General features: G+C 45.5%; 1 protein-coding gene across 5 annotated transcripts in view; it reads left to right on the forward strand.

The window, feature by feature from the left end:
- The window catches only part of Dlgap2 (DLG associated protein 2), a 742,630-nt gene that overhangs the window by 638,910 nt on the left and 80,056 nt on the right, over nucleotides 1-23,664 (forward strand). For all 5 annotated transcript variants that reach the window (XM_028881224.2, XM_028881221.2, XM_028881222.2 and 2 more), the window contains one exon: nucleotides 13,903-14,114. In XM_028881224.2, coding sequence (XP_028737057.1) covers nucleotides 13,903-14,114 — 212 coding nt within the window. The remainder of the gene's footprint in view (nucleotides 1-13,902; nucleotides 14,115-23,664) is intronic.

Genomic DNA, 23,664 nt, shown 5'->3' on the forward strand with positions numbered 1-23,664 from the left:
TAATGTGGAGAGTAAATGAAGGAGACACCTGACATCGAATTCTGGCCTCCTCATACATGCGCACACACGTGCAAGTACGCACACATGAAAGCACTCATGATCATGTATGTACATATAAAAAGAAGATGCACACGGGAAGATACAGGCTCCCGCTTAGGTAGAACATCTCTACTGTGTGGCCAGGCACTGAAAAGCAAGAACCTTGCCGCGCTGTCGGACACAAGTCAGTCATTCCTCAGGCCTCACCAAGGGCTCACTTCTCTCCAGTGGCTCCTGAGTTGGGAGCCACACAACGGACCTCTGTCCTGGGCCAGACCTGTTGTCCGCACCTTGTGATCTGCATAGTGCCCTCTGCCTCTCCTCTCCTTCACTCTGGGACTTCTTTTTAAATTCCTTGGGTTTGGAACCAGTCTTTGTTCCGCCAGCCCCTGCGGTCTGGGTGTCGTCCCAGACGCCTCTCTGGCCTCCAGCTTCCACAGGCCCGTAGCTAGCCACCAGCTTGTGGACTTCCCTTTCCTCAATGGCTTCTCTCTGTGCATGTGTGTAGAACACTTGGTATTGTAATCAATCATTTCTCAGCCTGCCTCTCCAAGCCCCCAGGGTAAAAGCCTCGTCAGCGCCCCCCCCATCTGCCTACTTCTTTGCCTGTAGCTAGACACCAATTTGGAGAGTGGGCCAAATAGTCAGTGACGGATCCAGCTGTTACCTTACCAAAATGTAGTTTGCAAACGTCATCGGCAGTTCGTGTCCCTTCACAGTAGTATGCAAAACCCAAATAGGTTGGCATGGTGCTGTGAAGAGATGAGACTCAATAGAAAGCAGCATTGAAAGTGAAGTTCCCCTGGTGCGCCATAAAACTATAGCAGGGTACAGCTGGAAGGGAGAGGAAAGCCGTCCTAGAACCCTCCCTACAAGCCCCAACCGTCTCAAGTCCTCTGTTCAACCTCCATCAGTCCCTCGGCGGCTCGTGGCGGCCATGCCTGGGCCTTGGTAAGCATGGCACCTGCAGGGGCCACAGACCTATCTCCTCCCACTGTTCATATGGACAGCCGTGGTCTAAATGGTAAACCTGTAGGGTGGGAGGTTTAAGGACCCTTGAAGGAAATTATGGCTTTCACAGGGCCCTCTTCCCCCAGCCCCAAATACATCATCTATGAAGAAACTTCCCTCACACACCACCCTCCATCCGTCTTCACCTCTCCACGAAGTCCTTCTCCCCTTCCTTGCTGTCCTCTGTCTGTCATGCCCTGTCACTTGTGGGAAAATTTATGAAATACACACAGCTCCTCCGGCAGCGTTTGTCCCCAGACCCAGCTGAATTGATGTCTGGGTGCATTCAAAGGTGTCCTCGCAGGGCTGTCCCGCACGCCGGAGGAAAGTCACGTCAGCCCCTCCAGTGGAAAGGTCCCAGCTCTGGGCCTCACAAGCCCAGACTTCATTTCACAACCAGCGTTGGGAATCAAAGAAAAATTAAAGGAATGTGCCCATGGTGCTTTGTAAGGACATGGTCTAAAAGGACCAGAAGTCCGTGCCCAGGGGCAGCATTCTTTTTTTTTTTTTTCACCGCAAACTAGAAATTTGCAGTTGAATAAAAGGACACCTCTCTATACCCACCTTTGGCTTGTATGGAATATGTACTTAACATTCAAGGAAGACTCTTGTTTGTAAGTAGGTCAAAACACAGCAAATGGAACTGACGGGGAATTCTGGCCCGTGTTCTTCTCTGAAAAGGCTTTTGTTCTTGTATTTTCTGCCTCAGCAGACAAACTGTCTTAAGGCCAAACTTGGAACAAGGTGGCAGGCATGTGGGCCAGTGATTCACTACATCCTGTTCGGGGGCCAAGCGGTTCCCTGTGTCCTGAGGAGGAGACACTGGCCTTGGAGGGGACCTGGTACGAGTCAAGGAGGTCGCAATTGCTCTGCCCTGTGGGAAATACTTTCTTCCCTTGGCTCTTATGAGCACAACACCCCTGCCTCTCCCATGCCCCCCATCACCTCCCTCTGTGGCCCCCATATTCTCTCTGGCTTGGCTGTCGCCTCACCTGTAGTCTGTAACCATGTGACTCTGGTTTCTTTGGCCCCTCCGAGTGAAGAAAAGCCATCATGGTTTCTGTTTCACTGTGTTTGTAGCCAGACATGTTTTGGTTTTCTGTTTGTTTTAACAAATGAGACTCCTAAGTTTTGAAAGCTCGTGAGATGATGGATGGAACAAGGCTGGGGAACCGTTCCCTTTGAGTAGTTGGGAGCGTTCTGCTTCTACCCAGGGTTCAGTGTTCTCTCCTCTCAGGTCTTCACAGCCTGCTGCCCTCCCGAGCTCTTTCCCCTCCATCTACACACTGAAAAGGGCCTTAGCCCCTCTTAAGCCCCTTCCCTTCAAGGGCCCAGGATGCATACACAGTTGGAAGATTGTCTCCACTTATCATAAAAAAAAATTACAGCTTAAAAATCCCATTTTCCCCAGTTACTTTGCTCATCCCAGCAGCATTTATACTTACATTCACATTCACATTTACATTTACATTTAAATTTGCTTCAATCAACATATCAGGAAACACACAGCCCAGGCCATTGGCTTCTACAAAGCCCAGAAGTGAACGTGAAGACTGTTGGCAGCTCTGAGCATCCCAGCAGAGGCCCTACACGGTCACATCATGTCTCCTTGTTTGTTGCCTTCCCAGAACCTCTCCTGTATCCTTTTTTTCCCCCTTCCATCTTGTTTTCCTCTCTTTAACTGACAGGGAGTTGCTGTATGTTTACGGGGAATAGTATGACACTTCAACACATAGAAATAGACAGGGTTCAGATCAAGGTGTAGCTCATCTCCATGTCTGCGTCACCTCGTGTTCATAGCCTTCAGGTTCCTCTTACCTGACTTCCTAAGGATCGGAGGCTGATGTAAGCCATGGGCATTCACTGTGCTCTACATAGCACTAGCCCTTACCCCTCCTGCACCAAACCTGTTGCCTGTCCTCCCTCTCCCCCTTCATCTCTCCCTTCCCAGATTTCATTAATCACTGCTCAACTCTCTTCATCTTGGACATCAATTTTTTTATCTTCAACAAATGAGTGAGATGTGTGGTGTGCATCTCTCTTTTCCTGGCTTGTTTTATTTACCGTAATATACTCCATATTGTTGCAAATGGTAAGACTTCCTCATTTTTGGCCAACAGTGTTCCACTGTATCTATTTATGTGTATACCAGTGGATATTCCCTATATTAATATATTATATTTTCTTTATAAGTTAATGGTCACCTATATTGATTCCACACTATTGGAACTAGGCTGCAGTAAACATGGTTTTATAGGTAACCCTTTAACATATGATTTCATTCTCTTTGGGTATATACCAGTAATGCGATTGCTTTATAAGTAGATCTAATTTTGGATGTGGGGGGATACTCCAAATCTGTCTTTGATAATGGCAGTACTGGTTTACATTCCCACTAACAGTGAGCAAAGACCATTGCCCTTCTGTTCCCTTGGCCGAATTTGTGGTTTTGTTTACCTTCAGGAAAAGTCAGGCAGAGTAGGCTGGTATCTCACATTTGTTTTAATTTGCATTTCCCTGATGATTAGCCATTGATCACTTTTAGATAGACTTGTTGACTATCCTCTATAGGAACTGCTCTGTTAATTTCTCCAACTTTTAATAGGATTATTGGGGAGGGTGTTGTTGAATTGTTTTGAGTTATTTGTGTATTTTGGAATGTATCACTGTGCATGATACTGCATGGCTGTAATCCAAGATCTTATAAGGTGGAAGCAGGAGAATTAGAGGTTCAAGGCCAGCCTTAGCTGCATAGTGACTTCCAAGCTCTGTCTCAGGAAGGAAGGAAGGAAGGAAGGAAGGAAGGAAGGAAGGAAGGAAGGAAGGAAGGAAGGAAGGAAGGAAGGAAGGAAGGAAAATATTCTCCTATTAGAAAGGAGACCCATTCGATTGGCTTATGTGATCGGGGCTGGGTAGTCCAATAATGGCTGTCTGCACACTCCAGAAGCTGAGGACATATTAGCTGATGGGTTCACAGAGCTGGATGCCTCCACAGTTCCAACCCGGAGATGAGAATCTTCAGGATTCCTAAAGAGTTGCTTGGAAGGCTGAAGGAGCTAAAGCCTGATGCCAACTGAGGACAATAATGGCAGTGACAGCAACAGATGGCAGAGTTGAAGCACTCACCACTGAGAAGTGAAGGTGGTCAGGCAAGCAGCACAGCTTGAGTCTCGTCTCTGTACCTGGGGCACCACTAGAAGATGCTGCCCACTCTGAGGGATTGTATTTTCAGCTTAGGTAATCCTTCCTGAAAATGCCCTCATGGATCTGCCCACAGGTGTGTCTCTTGGTTAATTCCAGATTTCATCAAGTTGAACATCAATATTAACCATCACAGATGGAGAGCTAACAGCTAGTGTGTGGGTTGCTCTTATTCTCCGTTGATTGCTTCCTTTGAAGCTCTGAAACATCTTAGTGTCACATAATCTCATTTGCTGTTATTGCTCTTATTTCTAGTGTCTGTGAGTCATATACAAACCATCTCTCACACTGACACCTGAAGTTACCCCTGTGTTTTCTTCTATTTTAAAAGTTGCTTCTGAATTAGGAATCGAACTACCTCAAGACCCAGCCATCCCACTCTTGGGCATATACCCAAAGAATGCTGATTCATACCATAAAGATACATGCTCAGCTATGTTCATAGCAGCACTATTTGTAATAGCCAGAACCTGGAAACAACCTAGATGCCCATCAACGGAAGAATGGATGGAAAAAATGTGGTACATATACACAATGGAGTACTACTCAGCAGAGAAAAACAATGAAAGCATGAAATTTGCAGGCAAATGGATGGAACTAGAAAAAATCATCCTGAGTGAGGTAACCCAAACCCAGAAAGACAGTTATGGTATGTACTCACTCATTGGTGGATTCTAGATATAAAATGAACAATCAGACCACAACCCATAGAACCATAGAGGCTATATATATAGCATGGAGGTCCCTAGGACGACTGTGGCATATAATAAATTTCAGTTTTACTCAATTATTGAAAAAAAAATAGCCAAATGAATGGAAACACATGAACTATGAACCAAAGGCTGAGGGGCTCCCAGCTGGATCAGGCCCTCTGAATAGGTGAGACAGTTGATTGGCTTGATCAGTTTGGGAAGCATCTAGGCAGTGGGACCAAGTCCTGTGCTCATTCCATGAGTTGGCTGTCTGAAACCTGGAACTTATGCAGGGACACTTGGCTTAGTCTGGGAGGAAGGGACTGGACCTCCCTGGACTGAGTCTACCAAGTTGATCACAGTCCTCGGGGGAGGACTTGTCCTGGAGGAGGTGGGAATGGAGGGTGGGCTGGGGGTAAGGGGAGGCGTGGGAGGGGGGAGAATAGGGGAACCCATGGCTGATATGTAGAACTGAATGATATTGTAAAATAAAAAATATATATCAAAAAAAAAAAAGTTGCTTCTGAATTCAGAGTTTCAAATCTTACATTTAGATCTTTGATCTATTTTGAGTGTATCTTAAGGGTTAAAGATAGGGGTCTAGCTTTGTTCTTCTGCAAGGGGTTATTCAGTTCCCCAGGTACCACTGGTTGTTGATTCTACCATTTCTCTGGTATATGTTATTTGCACCTGTGTCAAAAATCAATAGGCTCCCAGTCTATATTTCTTATTTTTCTATTCTGTCCCATTGATTTTTGTGTCAGTTTTTATGAGTTTACCATACTGTTTTGATTGCTGTAGTTCTGTAGTATATATGATATTTCTGGCATTGCTCATTCGCACAATAACTGCCTTTACTATGCAGTAAATTTTGTAATTTAGGAATTTTTTCCTATTTTAATGAGTAATACATGGATATTCTGGGGATGGTTACAGTAAATCTATTAATTGCTTTGGTTTGTGTATTTTGGGGTCATATATATGTTTTAATAATATTAATTGTTCTAACCCATTAACATGGGAGGTCATTCCATTTGTGTGGATGTCTATACCTATACATTGCTGGGGAGAGGGGAGAGAATGAGAGAGGGATCTCCAAATTCCTTCATTGGCCTTTTACAATTTTCATTATAGAAGGTACTCATTTCCTCATTAAATTTATTCCTAGATATTTTATCTTCTTGTAGATGCTATTAATAAGATCGCTTTCTTGGCTTCATTATTAGCGAGTTTGTATTGATTTGTAACGGTGTTGCTGATTTTTGCATGTTGGCTTTGTATTCTGCAGCTTTACCGAGTTCATTTGTCAGTGTTCGCAGGATTTTGGTGAATTCTTGAGCTTTTTCAACGTGGAGAAAGGGGGATAATTTTACTTTTCCTGGTTTCTTTCACACCTTTCATTCCTTTCTCTGACATAATTGTTCTAAGACCTCCAGGACTATATACTATACCAAATGAGAACAATCTCAATAGATACCCTTCTTGAAACATTTTCAACATTTCCCTGACCCATCTCCATAGGATGTTGGCTATGGCTTTGTCATACACAGTCTTTACTATGTTCAGGCATGTGCCCCCCCCACTTGATTTATTGAGGTTTATCATGAAGAGACCTAGAAGATGTGTTTACTGGGCTCATTCGTCACGTGGTTTTCTTCCTGCCTTCTGTTGATGTAGTGGAATATTGGTTTGCATGTTAAGCCATCCTTGTATTCTTGAGATAAATGTCTCTTGACTGCACTAAACGTGCTGTGGATGTTTGTTTGGATTTGGTAATTATTGTGTTGAAAATGTTTCCACGTGTTTTTGTCAGGGATGGTGACCTTGGTTGTTTGTTTGTGCTCTGTGTCTGGTCTGGCTTCACGAAATTAATGGAGTTTCCTGTCTTTCCATTTTGTGATTACTTTGAGAAGCATTCACATTTGTTCTTTATAAGTTTGTTAAAACTCAGCACTGAATCCATCTGGTCCTGGATCGAGTTTTTTGTCTTGTTTTTTTGTTTGTTTGTTTGGTTTTGTTTTTCTTTGTTTGGGGATGTTTTGCTACTGTTTTTTTTTCTTGTTTTTGGTTATTAAAGTCTCCTATGTCCTTGTGGTTCAATGTTGGTAGAGCATATGTATTAAGAAATTCATACACATCTCATAAGCTTCCCAGTTTGTCAGGAATACAGTTTGTCATTTTTTTTATAAAGTGCCTTTGTGTTTCTGGGATACTGGTTGTAATGTGTTCTTTTTTCATCTTTGATTTTATTTTCATCTTCTCTCCTTTTATTCTTAATAAGCTTAACTAAAAATAGCATTAAACTATAAGGATAGCTTATTCATCACGGACACCAGGAGAAGTAGATTGACTCAGCACCGAGTGCCACACCAGGGCAGTCAGGGGAAGTGGGAGTGCTCACAGAAGCCTTGTGATCCCATGGGAAGGAAAGGCAAGGCGGGTCGTGTGAGGAGAGGACAGTTCAGTTTGGACTCTAAGCTCCGTTCCTGCGTGCCTGCAGCAGAGGGGCAGTGACCTCAGGGTGGGGCCCACAGGAGACATTGGGGTGGACACTCTGGTTTTATGAAGTTGCTGTAAAAACTGAGCTTGAGAGTTACTATCTCCTGGCTCTGACAAGCCCTGAATAAGGCTGTGTTTCCATGGCTTTCAAAACCATGAAAGTCAAACCATCCTCAATACTGAAAGCAAACAGGTCTAACACACAAGGGCATGGTGGCATCCCTAGAGAGGAAGTCAGGTGACATGCAAAGAAGACAGGGAAGCCCCAAAGCAATGAGTTACCTTGAGCAAAGTGTCCCCACATGGCCTAGAAAGAAAAAGCTGGGGCATGAGCACCATCATTTTAACCTTGGCTCAGAGATATGGGGAGCGTATCAAAGATGCTTCCTGGACATTCTCCATGGAGGCCTAGGAAATAGGTCCCCTCTGTAGCTTAATCAGTAAAGAGGATGTGAGCACTGCCCCCAACTTAGCCTTGACTCAGAAATGTGGAACCCAAATCACTTGTCTTCCTGCCTATTCTCCATAGAGCCCACCTAGGTACCCAGCCCAGGCTACCTAAGGCCCGCTTTTCTCGTGAAGAACAGATGTGAGATCTCAGCGTGTGTCCTCAGTCACTGCTGACCTCTGGTCACAAGGGACTGTCGACCTACAATCCTCCCACAAGCTCTTCTCCTTTGTCTCTCTGACCCCAGGCACCACCCCAGCTGCTTTGAGGCCTCCAACGCTTGGCAAAAGTTGATTGACGTTGAGCACTCCAGCCCTCTCGGCATGGGCCTGCTGTGGAGCTGCATTTACTGTCTCAAGAATAGTTCCAACCCACACACAGGCTCCAGTGGGCCTCATTTCCTGTGTAGTGATGCCCAAAGAATGACGTTCCAAAACAGCACTGGAAGAGAGACAGATAGAAACAAAAGACAGACAGACAGACAGACAGACAGAGAGCTCCTAAGGAACAGAAGGAACATTTAGCCAAGAGCTAACGACTCAAAATGACTTTTGAGCAAGAAGATGATGCCCAGATCCCGGGGGGGATGGTTTCTGCATGCACTCAAGTTCCAGTGTATCTATCTATGGAGATGAGACTTGCTTGTTCACACCATGGTGTAGAAAGAAACACAGACATGGGTCTGAGGCTGGCCTTCATAGATAATCTTTCTCCACGTAATTTCTTAGTGTCCATGGGTACCAAAGGCCTCCTTTCCAGCCCTAGATGCCCTACATTATGCCATATATATATATATATATATATATATATGTATGTATATAATCTTATAGCTTTCAGCATCAACCAAAACTCACTAGCACAAACCAGATCTCCACTTCTCAGCTTGGCTAGGACGATCTTGGCCTTGGAAGTCTTTTCGCAAGCAGGAGCTCTGCACAGTTTCCTTGCCCTTGGGATACATCCAGGCATCCTGTTCTAGCTTCCTTTGTGTTGTTATGAAAACACCGATAAAAAGTGATGTAGGGGAGGAAAGGGCTTGTTGCCACTTACACTCCCCAGGTCGTAGTCTATCACTGAGGGAAGTCAGGGCAAGAATTCAAGACAGGAATCGGAAGGCAGGGTTACTTGCTATCCCATGCAATATTATCTCCAACCAAGGAACTCACTCACAGCCAAGGAAGTGCAGGAGAAACCATGGAGGAATGCTGCCTGCTTGCTTGTTTGCCTGTTCTCTAGTTTGTGCTTAGCTAGCCTTCTTATGCAGCCTAGAACTACCTGCCCAAGGAATGGTGCGCCCATCGTGGGCTCGACCTTTCTACATTAATTAACAGTCCTTCATGGGCATGCCCACAGAACCACCTGATAAAAGCAATTACTCAATTGAGACTGCCCTTTCAGGTGATGCGAGGCTGTGTCAAGTTAGCAGTTAATGCTATCTGCACACTTTACTCTCCTTCTCTGCCCATGTAATTCTTCACAAACTTACCAGGCGTTCAACATCTCCCTGATTATTCTAAAATGAAGCTCATATAACCTATTTAGATACACATTATTGAGGGGAAGCAGATGGGGCAGGGAAGGAGAGAGATAAATATGTACGCATGGCCTGGTCTCTCGTGTAAAAGAAATAAAAGTAAAGTAACTTTTAGGTGAAAGTATTTTAGTATAAAAATGTTGGGGCAGAGCAAATCTGTGCAGAAGGAAGTGTTCTCGCGTTTGTTTCTGAGTGAAGGGTCGCAGTAATTGGAGAGCTACAAATTAGACCAACAGAGGAGTGTTGTAATGAGGAATCAGACTCCAGCAAGGCTCTGCCAGCCCTGGGGGATTTGGAAACGGTAAACAGTTCCTGGTAAATTGCCAACTGAGCAGCGTTCTCGCTCCCCTTGATTTACATGGTAGTTATATTCTAGAAAAATAAAATCCATCGCTCATTAAAATTGCCAGCTAGAACAAAAAGCCTGATTTTCACACAAAGCGTAGCAAGGTTCAAGGAAAGCTGAGTCAGGTTTGTACGGGATGTAGGCAGTCATTCCTTGGGTGGGGTTGCACATGGCTCCCGTATAACAAGCATCTTTGGACCCCCGGGTATGTGAATGAACTCCCTGCGTAAGTTGAATTTCCTCAGATGGGTCTCCAGAATGACTGGTGACTCCATGGGATGCTGTCCTTAGGTCCCTTGTCATTCATCTGTCCTCTGTTCACAGCCTGCAGGGCCCAGCTGTCCTGCTCTGTTACTCTCCCCTGTGGCTCATGTACTTGATACTTGTTTAAAACACACACACACACACACACACACACACACACACACACACACACACACACACACACACACGTTGATGACGGAATGAAGAAAATGTTTCCGGAGGGAGAACACAGCTTTGGATGGCATTTCTCTTTCGTTCACCTAAAAAGAACCTTATTATAAAATGTTCCACCTCGCCAGTTGAAAGAAAGATGTTTTCATGTGTAGTGTTAAGACATGCTTAAAGCGCAGCATCACAACACACAGAGATGCCAATGGCAGGAGAATGCCCCTTTTATGGAACTTATGAATGCTGTTCATCACTGGGGTATGGTGCTGGTAGCGGCGGGGGTAGCTCATCGCCTTGGCATAGCGAAGGCTGGGGTTGGCTCTGCAGAGGCTGGATGCCTCAGGCTTGTTTCCCCGAGGCTGAGAAGCTGCTACACGCGAGTGCCAGGTGCACACTTGGCCACTCCTCTGCGTTCTGCTGCGGGTTTTAACGTTTTCACCATAAGGGGAAGGTTTATTTACTGAGACTTGGTGGCTTTTCATAGCCCAGGCATATGCTCTGGAAACCGACTGCTTTACACTCCTTCTGTATTGAATTTTTTTCTGTCAAAGGCTGTGAAATTGGCTTCTTAAATCAGAAACAGAAACATACAAGCTGGTCTCATTTGTTAGTTAATTTGTAGGCTGCTGGATAAAAAACAATCTTTACCTTGCTCTTTATGGAAACATGTTTTTGGTTCAAAAAAAAAAAACTCTCCATAAACCTGACAGTGTGAGCCTCTCTTTTGGTGACAGCTGGCCTCTTCCTCCATCTGTCCTTTTCTCTGTGACCACCACCTGAGTGCTCACTGAGAGATGAAGGATGCAAGCTTCCCTGGCCCAGCCCAGGGGCTGGCCACCACATCTTTTATGCTACTTCTTCTGCCTACACCATTCCTCTGGCCAAGCTCAGACCCAGTGGCCCCGAGGCCTCCCTTCCAGGAGCCTTTCCTGGCCACCAGTCAGTCACCAACTTTCCCTGGAACTGTCACTTACCCTAACTTGCTTATGGCCTCGTCACACCATAGTCATCACCTTCACTGAAATGTTGTGACATTGGGGGCTCTGGCAAAACTAATATACAGCTTAGGAAGGCTTGGAAAATGAGACTAGACGGGGAAATCATCAAAAAGTCCCCATCCCCCCTGTCCCATTGTTGACACCTGTCATGCACCTTACCACTGTGTTCCTACATGAAGGCAAGTCTGTCAGCTTTCTCTGTTTCCCCGGCTGTCCTTTGCATACATCCCCAAGACTTCATGAGTTGGAAAGTGAGTTCTCAAATTCACACGCTGATGGTATTCAGAGGTATCCTTTTGGGGCGATAAGTTGTCCTGGGTGTGGCCATGACCATAGGACACACAAGATGCAATTAGTAGTCTAGAAGAGGCGGAGAAGAGGCTTGCTTGCCCTGTCTCACAAAAGCCCTCACCAGAGGCTGAACAGATGCCAGCACCATGCTTTTGTACTTCTAAGCCTCCAGAACTACATTTGAATCAACCTCTTTAAAGTCTACTGCATCTGTGACATTCAGAGACAGGCTAGTCAACAGACCATGATGCCTTCATAACCATCTTCCAGAGCTTGGGACAGATTATTCTGAAATTCAAATAGAGTTCATGTGAAGCCGTTCCCGAGGACGGACTACCATCCTGGCTTCTCCCCTTTGTCCTGGTAACTGACTCACAAGGTTTACACAGAGCCTGAATGGGCTGGCACACTTTGCCAGAGAAACAGGGACACTGGTCATCGTGTGAACATCCTGGTCTTCTGGTTAGTGCCACAGAGATGACATTCCTCTGCCTAGATTTCCAGTGGATGGTTACCGAAGAGGCCTTGAGTAAGACAGCACCAGATAAGAGCTGTCAGGTGCCCCAAGAGTGAACTCTGCACACACCCTGTGTCATTTTCCCAGTGTTGAGGCATATTCACTCTCAGGACATGATATCTCCCTACAAACCAAGATTCTCCATGGGTGGGTTAATACCTATTACATGCTGAACAAAAATCCTTCTATGTCATTGACCTCCAGGTCAGTCTGCCTAAAACTTCAGCTGCTCCAGCGTGCGATCCGTGTGGCTGGTGTTTGATGTGGTCATTAAATGTTTTCCAAGTCCTCTTGGGATGGTCTGCATTCTCCCTTAGACCTGTGCATAGTGTGGCACAGAACCAGGTCATGACAGTGTTGAAGTGTTTAACCTATTAGCAGCAGCACCTACCCCAGCTTCCTGTAGGCCTGTAGGGAGGCCACAGCATTCTGTCTGTTAAGCCCTCTCCTCGATCCAAGAGCTGCATCTAGCAGTGCCGAGCCTGGCTAAAGAGTTGGTGGGCTTCATTGTGTCTATGTCTGATCAGGGAGAGCCAGCTGAATCATCCATGCCCTCTTAGACCTTGTGAGTGTTATGTTATTCTTAGCCACACAGGATGAGTGGTAAATGCAAGTCCTGCCCGACCAGCCTAACGGGAGGTACAGCCTGGGAGAAGAATGCAGAGCAAGTCCTGACTCCAACATGGAAGATATCATGACCCCACTTAGGTCTGGACCCCTACAGGCCTGTTGACTACCATCAGCGCTCACACAGATGTAGAGTCTAGGGGCTGGTGCATGCATGGGCCGCAGCCCCCTTTCTCCATGACTCCGGGTGTGGAGACTAGCTGTAGGAACAATCTGCACAGTGATAAGATCTACAGGCACAACACACACCATGCTGTCCAGGGAGGAACCCTGGTGCCCGTCTGCTGAAGAGTCTGCCATCCCATCAGCCATATGGGTTCCTGTTAGAAGGCCAGAGTGCTTGGCTTCATGCAGTGTTGGAGCTGGAAGGAAAGCAGGATCCTTCACAGGCCAATTTCAGAATATTACAGAAAATCTAAACGTTTTACAGTGGAAAAAAAAAACACTTTGAAGACTTTTTAAGCGTGGAGTTTTATCATTCTCTTCCATTACTAGCAGCTGAGACCCCTCTTCTCCATCCAGGGTTGCCCTTTACCAGTCTTTGGAGCTGCTGGCAGAATTGCCCACACTGGGCCAAGTGTCTCACCAAGGAGCTGCACTGAGTGGGAGGGGGCATGGGGGGAGGGCACTGCTGTTCTGAGAAATACCATGTTCACTCCTATGAGGTTTAGCCTATTGGAGACAGGCAACTCTTGAGTTGCCGGTGTGGAGCCAGAATGCTGACCAGCTTGGTCAACTACTGACCAAGTCAGCCTTCAGGCCAGGAACACAGGAGAAAAGTTTGGAGTTGGCATACTTTAAGCCTTCTTTGGAATTCACTGTGTGCAGGGTTATGAAGCTCTGTGTACATAAGATGGATAGATATGTCTTCCTTTATCGGCCAGTGCATGTGTTCTGTGTATGTGCTACGATTCTGCTTTGGGGATTAATTCTCATCTTTATTAACATTTACCACTAAAAGGCATTTGGCAATAATGTAGGTATCACCATCATTTTCTCTTCCATTTCTTCATTTTCTTTTTTCTATGTTCCTAGTACCTTCCCAACTTTTTCCATAATGTTTATCTCTTACTTTTACAAAGGGGGGGAAAAAATCAACGACTTCCTATTAAGAACCTTTCAGGATTTGGAAGACTATGAAAAAGCACATCTTTCTGTGTGCATGACTTAAAAACGATAAATAGCCAAAGGAGCTATGTCTCCAAGAACTTGTAGGACACACTTCTCAAGGGCACAGTTGACATGTGCTGTCTCTGCTCCCTCCCAGGTGCCTCAGGATGATTGGGGTGCATACCCCACAGGTGGCAAAGAGGAAGAGATCCCCTGCCGTAGGATGAGAAGTGGCAGCTACATCAAAGCCATGGGTGATGAGGAGAGTGGAGAGTCAGACTCCAGCCCCAAAACATCTCCAAAGGTGGCCCTCCGGCCAGAGCCCCTGCTGAAGTCCATTGTCCAGAGACCACTTGGAGACCACCAAACGTAAGAAAGATGTCTTCTCTCTCCTGACCTCCTCTCTCCCTCCTCATAGCTGGCTAGCCGTGCGTGGGTGAGCTATCTTCACTTCGAATTTAAGTGGACAGTGTTAGAGCCTAAACCCTCAGTTTCCACATCCTTTCTGTCACGTTGATATCTTATGATATTTTTATTACAATATTTTAAAAAATTATTTCTTTTACTTGGCAGGATTATAATGTAATTGTATCATGTTCTCCTTCCCTTTTCTCCCTCCAAACCCTCCCATATACTCCTCCTCGCTCTCTTCCAAATTTGTGCCCTCTGATTTCATTAATTGTTTCATAAGTACAACCTGCTCAGTTTATGTAATGCTATTTGTATGTGTGTTTTAAGGGCTGATCATTTGGTACTGGATAACCAGTTGGATGACTAATCAGACCTTTCTTTGGTTGTTTATTTCATAACTGTGGAAATATGCTTGGGCAATTTTTGTATCTGATTGGTTTTTGTTTTTGTTTTTTGAGGAGTTGTTGGGGTAGGATCTCATGTAGCCCAGGTTGCCCTGAAACTTACTATGTACCAAGGATGGCCCAGAACTCTTGATCTTCCTACCTCCACCTGGGTCTGATTTGAAGCATCCATTATGCATCAGGACCTGACACATCACTCCAAAGTTTGCGTTAAGAGGGACATGTGTCTATTCAAATGACAGTGTGGGTGTGTGGATGTCTGAGGGTATATCTGAACAGGGGCTTTTCTGTAGACTCTCACTTCAGAAGTACATGGGTAGAGAACAGATTTTTGTAAAGGTGAAGGAAATGGCTTGTTTTCACAAACACAAGATCAGTAGACTTAGTCTGTGTGTTCAAATGCATACCATTGATAATATAAACAGCTAAAACCCACTTGGGAAATTAGCTGTTGAACTATGCAAACCACAGTTGTTCTCAGCATCTCCCTGATGGCCTGCCCAGGATGTCTGGTTGTAAAATCTAAGAGGCACCTGGTGCCACCTCACTTCCTATTTTGAGATAGATGCCTGTCCTGTGTGAGTGACAGCAGCAGGTGACAAGCCACTCAGGGTTCTGTGTGTCCTTAGAGTAGCTCTCCGCACTGCACAGTGAGACATCAAAGCTCTAATCAGAAGAATCACCTTGGTGTCTCCTCCCCCTAGCCTGAGACTCACTATAACAGGGCAATAATACTACTGTCATTTCTCCCATTAAATCCAATAACTCAGGAGCATTAGCTTACAAAATGAAAACTGAAAAGTTGAATTGCCGCAGAATCTTACTGGGGGAGCCATGCAGCCTGGGATGGCCCATATGAGCAACCCTTTTTCTTGAAGAACATAGAGGTGCTTAGTGTAATTTAAACTAACCTTGTCCCTCAACTTACCTGCAGGTCCAACTGAGTTGAGGGCGGAGCCATTGGTATGGAAGAGGAGGGTGTTCCAGGCTGCAATGAGGCCAGACCTAGAAACCACTTAAGTTAACCAAAGCTTTTGTTTTCTAATGAGCTACATAAATAGACCATCTTTCTTCTCGAGTTTATTTATATTCAAAGACTGTTTCAAATGCAATTGATTATTCTAAAATGGCATTCAAAATATAATTGTAAATAACTGGGTCTGACAGGGCTCTCATCATTATTTCCTTTTCACACTATAGAATTTCCCAGCAGGAGTGACTCTCAAACACTTCCTAGATACAGAGTGATCCAGAGGCTGGAAACGGGCACAAGGATTTGCTCATCTCTGTGAGATTCTGTTCTCTTCTATGCACAAGCAGTTTGGTGACCTTTGGCAGTGTTTAAGAGAACAAATGTGATGGTGGGATGAACTTGGCAGTTAGCTGGGAAAGGGTCTTAAGTCTTGTCATGGTTTCATCCTTCTGCACTCTTGGGACCGTCCGTGTCCCGGTACTTCCTGTATCGCTGTGCAATCCCGTACACTAGAAGGTATCTGCAGGCTGTTAAAGCTGCCTAGCCCAGGGTGGGGGTGGCTAGGTGGAGACTGGGACTCTAGTGATCAGTTATCCATCTTCTTTTGAGCTATGTGATAGAAAATCCCCTCCATGAAAGCTACGGACATTCTGCTTTTGAGGCCGTACCTCTTGGAACAACACCAGAATTATTCTGCTGAAAGCTGTCTTGTCCTTCATCATGAGTGAGTCAGTCCCCTCATTACTGAGTTACAGTGCATCCACATTATTCACAAAGGCACTTTCACGGCCCCAGAAATGTCTCTAAAACAGTGCATGATCCTAGAAAGTCTTCGTCAAAGAAAAATATCACCAACAGTGACCACTGAAATCCTTGTTGCCACTGTCTTCATGCCTTGGAGCACACGTCTCTTGGCTTCTGGGTTCACCGATCCGAATGTCTGCCTGAGGCCAGGTGGAGGCCTGCCCATCTGTACGCCAGCCCCTGCTGTGTGCAGAGTACCAACCAGAGTTCTTAGCAATTCATTTAAATATGAATTCCAAGCTACTACTGAATCCAATTTACTGCACTTTTTAATTAGCTTACGTATCAGCGTTGAGATACTTGAATTACCAATTCAAGTCTGTTATTATGAAAAGTAGAGCTAATAATTTAATTTGAGCCTTTTGCTTTGTTTTGCTTAGTTGAATTAAAAATCAGATATCTAATAATGTTGAACCTACCTGAGCCATTCAGAGGTGAAGGCAGTGCTTTACATCTGCAGAGAAAGGAAGGCTTACTCAAGAGCCACACTCTGAACTCCATCAAAGTCTTCACCCATGCATCCCTGTGGTTTCGGAGACACCTGAGTCCCATGAGGCTCCGTCTTAATGGTCAACGGGACTGAACTGAGACATGACTAGGACTGGTGAGGACAGCCATGCGGGGCAGTGACTGGGAGGGTCAGCCCCCGCCCCCAAGGTGGGTGGAAATTTCTAGTAAACAACGCAGATGGAAGCAAAGGCTGAGGGAGAGCCTGTGAGCTGCCTTGCTTTCTGTCCTGGGCAAGCGTGTCTGTGACTGCAGCAGTCCTTCACAGACCCCAGACTCAAGCTTCTCCAACCTTCCATGGTGGGCTCAACGCCAGTGACTCTTCTGGGAGCTTCCGGGCCTTCAGCACTTCCTTTAACCTACTGAGTGTCCTCGTTTGGCTGCCATGGTTGGACTATCCAGTCCCATGTGAAAGCCAATTAATAATATGGGTATATATATATATATATATATATATATATATATATATATATATATTCATGTGTGTGTGTATGTATTTCCTTTTATTTTTGCCCCTTTACAGGACCATTCCTAATATAGATACACAGACATAGACACACACACACACACACACACACACACACACACACACATTTTATAGCCTTGAACTAGAGAATAATGTTTAAACATTTTACATGAGAAAAAGCTATAAGATACTGACCAATTTGAATTAACTTTAATACAATTAAAAACTTATTCAAGGTCAAAGCAAAGAAGCCAGCAAACCAGAAGTGCTGTCCCCAGGCTAAATGACAACAAAAAACCTGGGAGGAAACTTTTCATGGAAAGTCACATGCTCATATTCTTAATACATAAAGACATAAATTAGAATCAAAAAATAAGTTAATATAAAAACAAGTATAAATAACTAAATCTTTCTGAAGAATACAGAGTTTGGAATTGAAAAACCTAAAATTTATTTTCTTTCTTTTCTTTTTCTTTTTCTTTTTTCTTTTTTCTTTTTCTTTTTTTTTTTTTTTTTTTTGAGATAGGGTTTCTCTGTGTAGCCCTGGATGTCCTGGAACTCACTCTGTAGACCAGACTGGCCTTGAACACATAGACATCTGCCTGCCTCTGCCTCCCAAGTGCTGAGATTAAAGAAGTGTACCATCATCACCACCCAGCCTAAAATTTATTCTGAATTATAAAAAACATAAAAGATTATAAAAACATAAAAGATAGCAGTGTCCTCTGCTTGACTGTGTGCTCCTGAAGCCGCTTTGGAATACCTGAGTGCCCATCCTGGGGTAGGTGGGTGAGCGTGATGCTGAAGACAAACCTCAGCAGGGTAGCCCCCAGCAGGGAAATGGGCAAGCTGGCTCCTATACCCCAGGAATGGCATACTCTACCAGCTCAGCTCTTGGCCAGGGTCTCCTATTGATAAGTGCCAAGCACCTGGCAGAGCAGGGGGCGGGGCATTTCCACCTCCAAGCATGAATACCATTCACCTTACTTTTCTGTTCCTCAAATGACAGCAAAATTTAGGGGGAAAGGAACTGGGGACATGACTCGGTAGATGGACTGCTTGGAGCACAAGCATGAAGACCTGAGTTGGGATACCTAGGAAATCATCCAAACAGGAGCTGGAGAGATGACTCAACTGTTCAGAGAGAGGACCCAAGTTGGACCAGGCATCAGGTGGTTCACAGCCATCTGACACCCTCTTCTGGCCTCCACGTGCAATTGCTGTCATGTGCTGTGCACATACCTATACAGACATATAATTTTTAAACAGGTGGGGGGAGGGCTATTGCCCAGGTCAACATCCACACAGCTCATTGAACTCAGAGACGTGAAGCCTTCCCCACTATGTTCTAGTCTCTTTGGTGTGGGAAGGTACTCTGCAAGTGGGGAAAAGAGAAACCTGGACACCAACCCAGCCACAAAACCCTCCACCTACAGCCTGTCCTGCCTGCACGATGTGCTGGGGCAATGGTGGCACAGAATTGTGGGAGTCTCGCTTAACTTGAGGCCCACACCACAAGAGGGAGCCCATGCCCTACACTACCTGGATGGCCAGGAACCAGAGGCTGGATAGACTAGAGACCTAGGGTAGAACCAAACACAATTGGGAAAAAGAAATCAATGAAATGACTCTTAATGGTAGTCTGCTGTACTCATCAATCGATACCTTGTCCAGTCATCATCAGAGAAGCTCCCTCCAACAGCAGATGTGAGCGGGTACAGAGACCTAACAAACAGAATAGAAAGAAATCACCAAACAAGCTGGAAGAGAAAAACTGCCTTTGGGTAAAAGCAGAGATGAGCATGTAGGAAATGTGGGAGACATGCAGTGGTCCAACACACCGTGGGAAGGCCAGAGAGACAAAAAGGGAGTGAGGCAGAGGACACCTGAATAAATAATGGCTGAGAAGTCCCCAGACTAATGAGATACAACTAATGTGAGGATCTCTGATGGACACCAAAGCTAATGCAAACCCCAGCATAATTATGCACATCACACTGTATCAAAAACCAAAGGATACAGACAAATATGTGAGATGTGAGGATCTCTGATGGACACCAGAGCCTATGCAAACCCCAGCATAGTTACACACATCACACTGTATCAGAACCAAAGGATATAGCAAAAAACAACTGACACATTGAACACAGAGAAGCAAAGAATTGCAGCAAGCATTTCATGGCCAACTATTCAGATTGGGAGGCATGGAAGAGACATCTCTAGCATGGCAGAGCGGGGGTCTACTAGACATACTCTATCCTAGACCCAGCAAAATTATCTTCTATGAAGACTTCCCAAAACAAAATAAAACAAAAAGCTGAGAAAGAATCAGTTTGTCAAGAATCTGCCATGAATAGTGAAGGGTTTCATCCCAGATTGAGTATCAGCCTTACAAAGACTCCTCCCTGGCTCAGACCCTGTCTTGGATGGTGAATTGGCAATCCCTTCAAAATTCTAACAGCCTTGACTCACTTGCTTTTTCTGGTGGGTCCTCATTGTGCATGTGGGCTGTGAAAGCCACATTCAAGAGCTGAAGATGTGGCTCAGTGGACAGAACGCTTGACTCCATTCATAAAGTCCTGGGTTCCATTTCCAATACCATGTAAACTGGGGGCAGTGGTGGTACACACCTGTAGTCCAGCACTCAGGAAAAGGAGGCAGTAAGATCAGAAGTTCAAGGTCATCTTCAGCTATATAGCTAGTTTGAGGCCAGCCTAGGCTACATGAGATCCTATCTCTTATCTATAAAAAAAAATTTTTTAAAGCCTTGTTCAAATCGGCCCCCAGGTACCCCCAACCCTGACACTTGAATCACAGGCTGATCTCTCATCTTTGTGTTTCTAACCAGCCACATTCCCAGCAGCACCCTGCACCATTCATGGCAGATTCTTCATGAGCTGTCTGACCTCTGAGGATCTGAGGGATATTCGTCCTTATTGCCAAACCTGATCCCTGCTGTTTCCTGAGAACACTCCTTTCAACCCCAAGCTCAGGATGGTCCTCTTGGAAACTCTGAAGGAGATTCCCTTGCCATCTAGTCCATGGGAACACAGCACGTCATGTCCATCCACTCTCCTGTCTCCTCTCTGTTGTTCTGATAAAATATCCTGTTCAAAAGCAATGGAGGAGAGAAATCAGTTTACTTGGCTTATGAGCCCAAGTAACATCCCATCATTTGGGGGAACTTGAGGCAGAAACTCAAGTAGCTAGCTGCAATTTATCCAGAATCAATGGCGAAGGTGATGAATGCATCCTTGCATCCTTATGTGCTTACCTTTCCTCATTCTTGTCCTGTTCAGGGACCAGCCCATGACATGATGCTGCCTGTATTCTGAGTGGGTCTTCCTCCCTCACTTAACTATCCAACAGGGTAATCCCCCCACAGTCACACCCACAGGCAAACCTAGACAATTCTTCCATTGAGATGCCCTCCTTAGATGACTCTGGGCCATGTCAAGTTGACAATTAAAGTTAACCAGCGCACCTACTTTCTGCATTTCCCCTGAGTCCACACACCAAGGAGGGTGGGGACCATCTTCTACAACATTGCTGTCATAGACTCATCGCTCAGCTTATTACTGAATATACAAAAGTAGTAATTTAGAAATCACATGCAGGGACCATTGCCGGTAAACCTAACTAATACACTGTTACTAGAGACACCTGTCAGTAACCATCAGGACAGGAGAAGCCAGTGCATCCAAGCCACACTTGCCAGCTTCTTACACTCTGTACTATTAGTCAAGGGAGCCGATGCCTCCCAGGTAGCACACACCTTAGACCGGCGGTGTTTCAATTAGCAGGAAGCCATATGCTCCCCGGTGGAAGGCTCCTCTCCCAACGTTTCCATGGCTATCTGATAGCTTCCAGATTCATAATTTCTGTTGGAGACGAGGGTGGATTTCAGTGCCAGGCCGTGTGAAGCTCTTGCCAGCTCTGTGCCCGTGTTTGCGTCTCTGAGTCCAGCTTTCCGATGCCAGGCAGCTCATGATGACCCCAGCAGGAACACGGCTTCTGTGAGGTGGCTGAGCACTTGGCGTATGTCTTTCAGGTCCCTGCCATCAGGAAGCGATGCCTCGGCACCGTTGGCAGTCTGTGACACTGGGTCTGCAACTTGGGACGTGGTCCTGTGCTGCCAGGGTCTCGGCCCCTGGTTGTTCCAGGCATCCCAACTGCATAGCTCTGACCTTATTCCAATTGTTCTATAGCTCTTCCGCATGCTTCCTGACTTCAGTTTTTATGTGCACCCCGGGCTAGATGGATAGCTCAGTTGATGTTGTGCTCAGTTGTTTGTTGTGCACAGCACAAGGACTTGAGTTCAATCCCCAGAACCTACATAAACTAACGAGGTGCAGTGACTAAGCCTTGGAAGTGTAATCCTCAATCAAAGAAACGTCTCTGTGAAATAGACAAATCATTAAAGAAAACCATACCAATCAAAATGCAGAGTTGCAGAACCCAGTCCCAATGGATACATCTACAAAACACAACTCCCCCACCGAAGGTTCAGAGGTCATTTTGAAAGAGCAGCGAGGATCGTAAGGGCCAAAGGATCAAGGAGTTTGCTGTGAGACTGTGTCTCCTAGTAGTGTCAGAAGCTACCCCCGTAACGTCTCGCTAACATCACTGCCTAGACATAAACAGGACAAGGACAGTAACAGTAGACATGCCACAGTGAGCAGAGGAAAGTCCAGGAGGCCCCAACCCTACACAGCTATGGAAGCTTCTGCAGTATTGGAGGAGGCATGGAAAGGTGGATCCCTGGGGTTCACTGGCCAGCTAGCCCCGCCCAATTAGCCATTCCAATCGGGGAGAGATCTGACCTCAAAAAAGCAAGGTAGACAGCACCTAAAGAGTGATACCTGGTGTTGACCTCTGCCTCTGCACCCACACGCACACACATATCTGTACATACACAAATAACCCTCAACCTTTCATGTGCACACACACCTAAGTTTTAAACAATAAAGCAAATACAGGCCGGAGATGGGATGCAGTTCAGTGGTACAGCATGCCCTCATTTTGTGTGAGGCCCTGCATTTATTTGATCCCCAGTACCATCTTGAGGGCTGGCAAGATGGTGTCTCATGTAAAAGCAACTGCCACCAAGTCTGACAACCCAAGTTCAATCTTTGGAACTGTAATTATGGAAGGAGAGAACAGACTCCGGCAAGTTGTCCTCTGATATCTATGACATGACATCAGCATGCACATATGGATGTCCGTACACATATATGTATTCATTCATTGATTTTAAAACGCTATTAGTTCTTTGAGAATTTCATACACACACTGTATTTTGATCATATTCACCCCTCCGCATCTCCTTCCAGACCTCCTCCTTTCATACCCACCAACTTTGTGTCCTTATTTTTCTCAGCCCTCTGAATCCGTTTGTGCCGAGTATATACTCTTAGGTGTATGGCCACCCACCTGAATATGGTTGACCGCCAGGGGTCACACCCTTAAAGAAGATGGATTCCCCCCTTCCCAGCAGTTATCAGCTAGCAATGGCTCCTCAACTAGGGGTGGACTTCATGCCTACCTCCCCACTCCGTGCTGGGAGTCTGTTTGGCACGCGCTTACACAGGCCCTGTGCATGCTGCTTACAACCCCTGTGAGGTGTGTGTGTGACACTGTTCTGCTGTATCCAGATAACATTGTTTCACTGTAGCCCCTTGTCTCTGGTTGTTAGCATCCTTCTGCTCTCTCTTATGCAGTGACTTCAGAGCCTCGGGATGCGGGGTATATTAGAGATAGCCCGTTTAGGACTGAACCTTCCTTAGTCTTATTCTGCACACCTTCATCAGCTATGGACCTCTGTGTGAGCTGCCATTTACTTTCGCCTTTCTAATGGGATTTGAGAGGTGAATTAATCTAAAAGTATAGCAATAAGACATTAGACGTCAATTAATACTATGGCCATTTGCTATAATAATAGTAGGTTCTCCTCTAGTGCCTATGATCTGTCTAGCCACAAGTTCTTGGACTGATAATGGTACACATTTTATCTTGTGAAGCAGGTCTTAAATCCAATCAGAAAGTAATTGGTTACTTTTATGATATTCATGCCAGTATTGTGCCAGTGGTCATGTATTGCCAGGCCAGTCATTGTCACAGCTCATGGGGGTCACTGTTGGATAAGGTTGGTGTTTCCTTTTCTCCTCTGGCAGTGTGGCAGTGCTTTCAGCACTTTGAAAGCTAGCCAGTAGTTTTGAAGCTACAGGGTGAACACCAGCTTGACTTCCCCATGTTCGGCAACTCAAGTTGATGGTGGCTCCAGCAATAAGTCTTACCATCGAGTTCTAGAGGGTAACAAAGAGCGATGGCGCTAGTCTGTAATGTTTAGAGGTC

The sequence above is a fragment of the Peromyscus leucopus genome, chromosome 17 (genome assembly GCF_004664715.2).
Source record: "Peromyscus leucopus breed LL Stock chromosome 17, UCI_PerLeu_2.1, whole genome shotgun sequence".
Lineage (NCBI taxonomy): Eukaryota > Metazoa > Chordata > Mammalia > Rodentia > Cricetidae > Peromyscus > Peromyscus leucopus.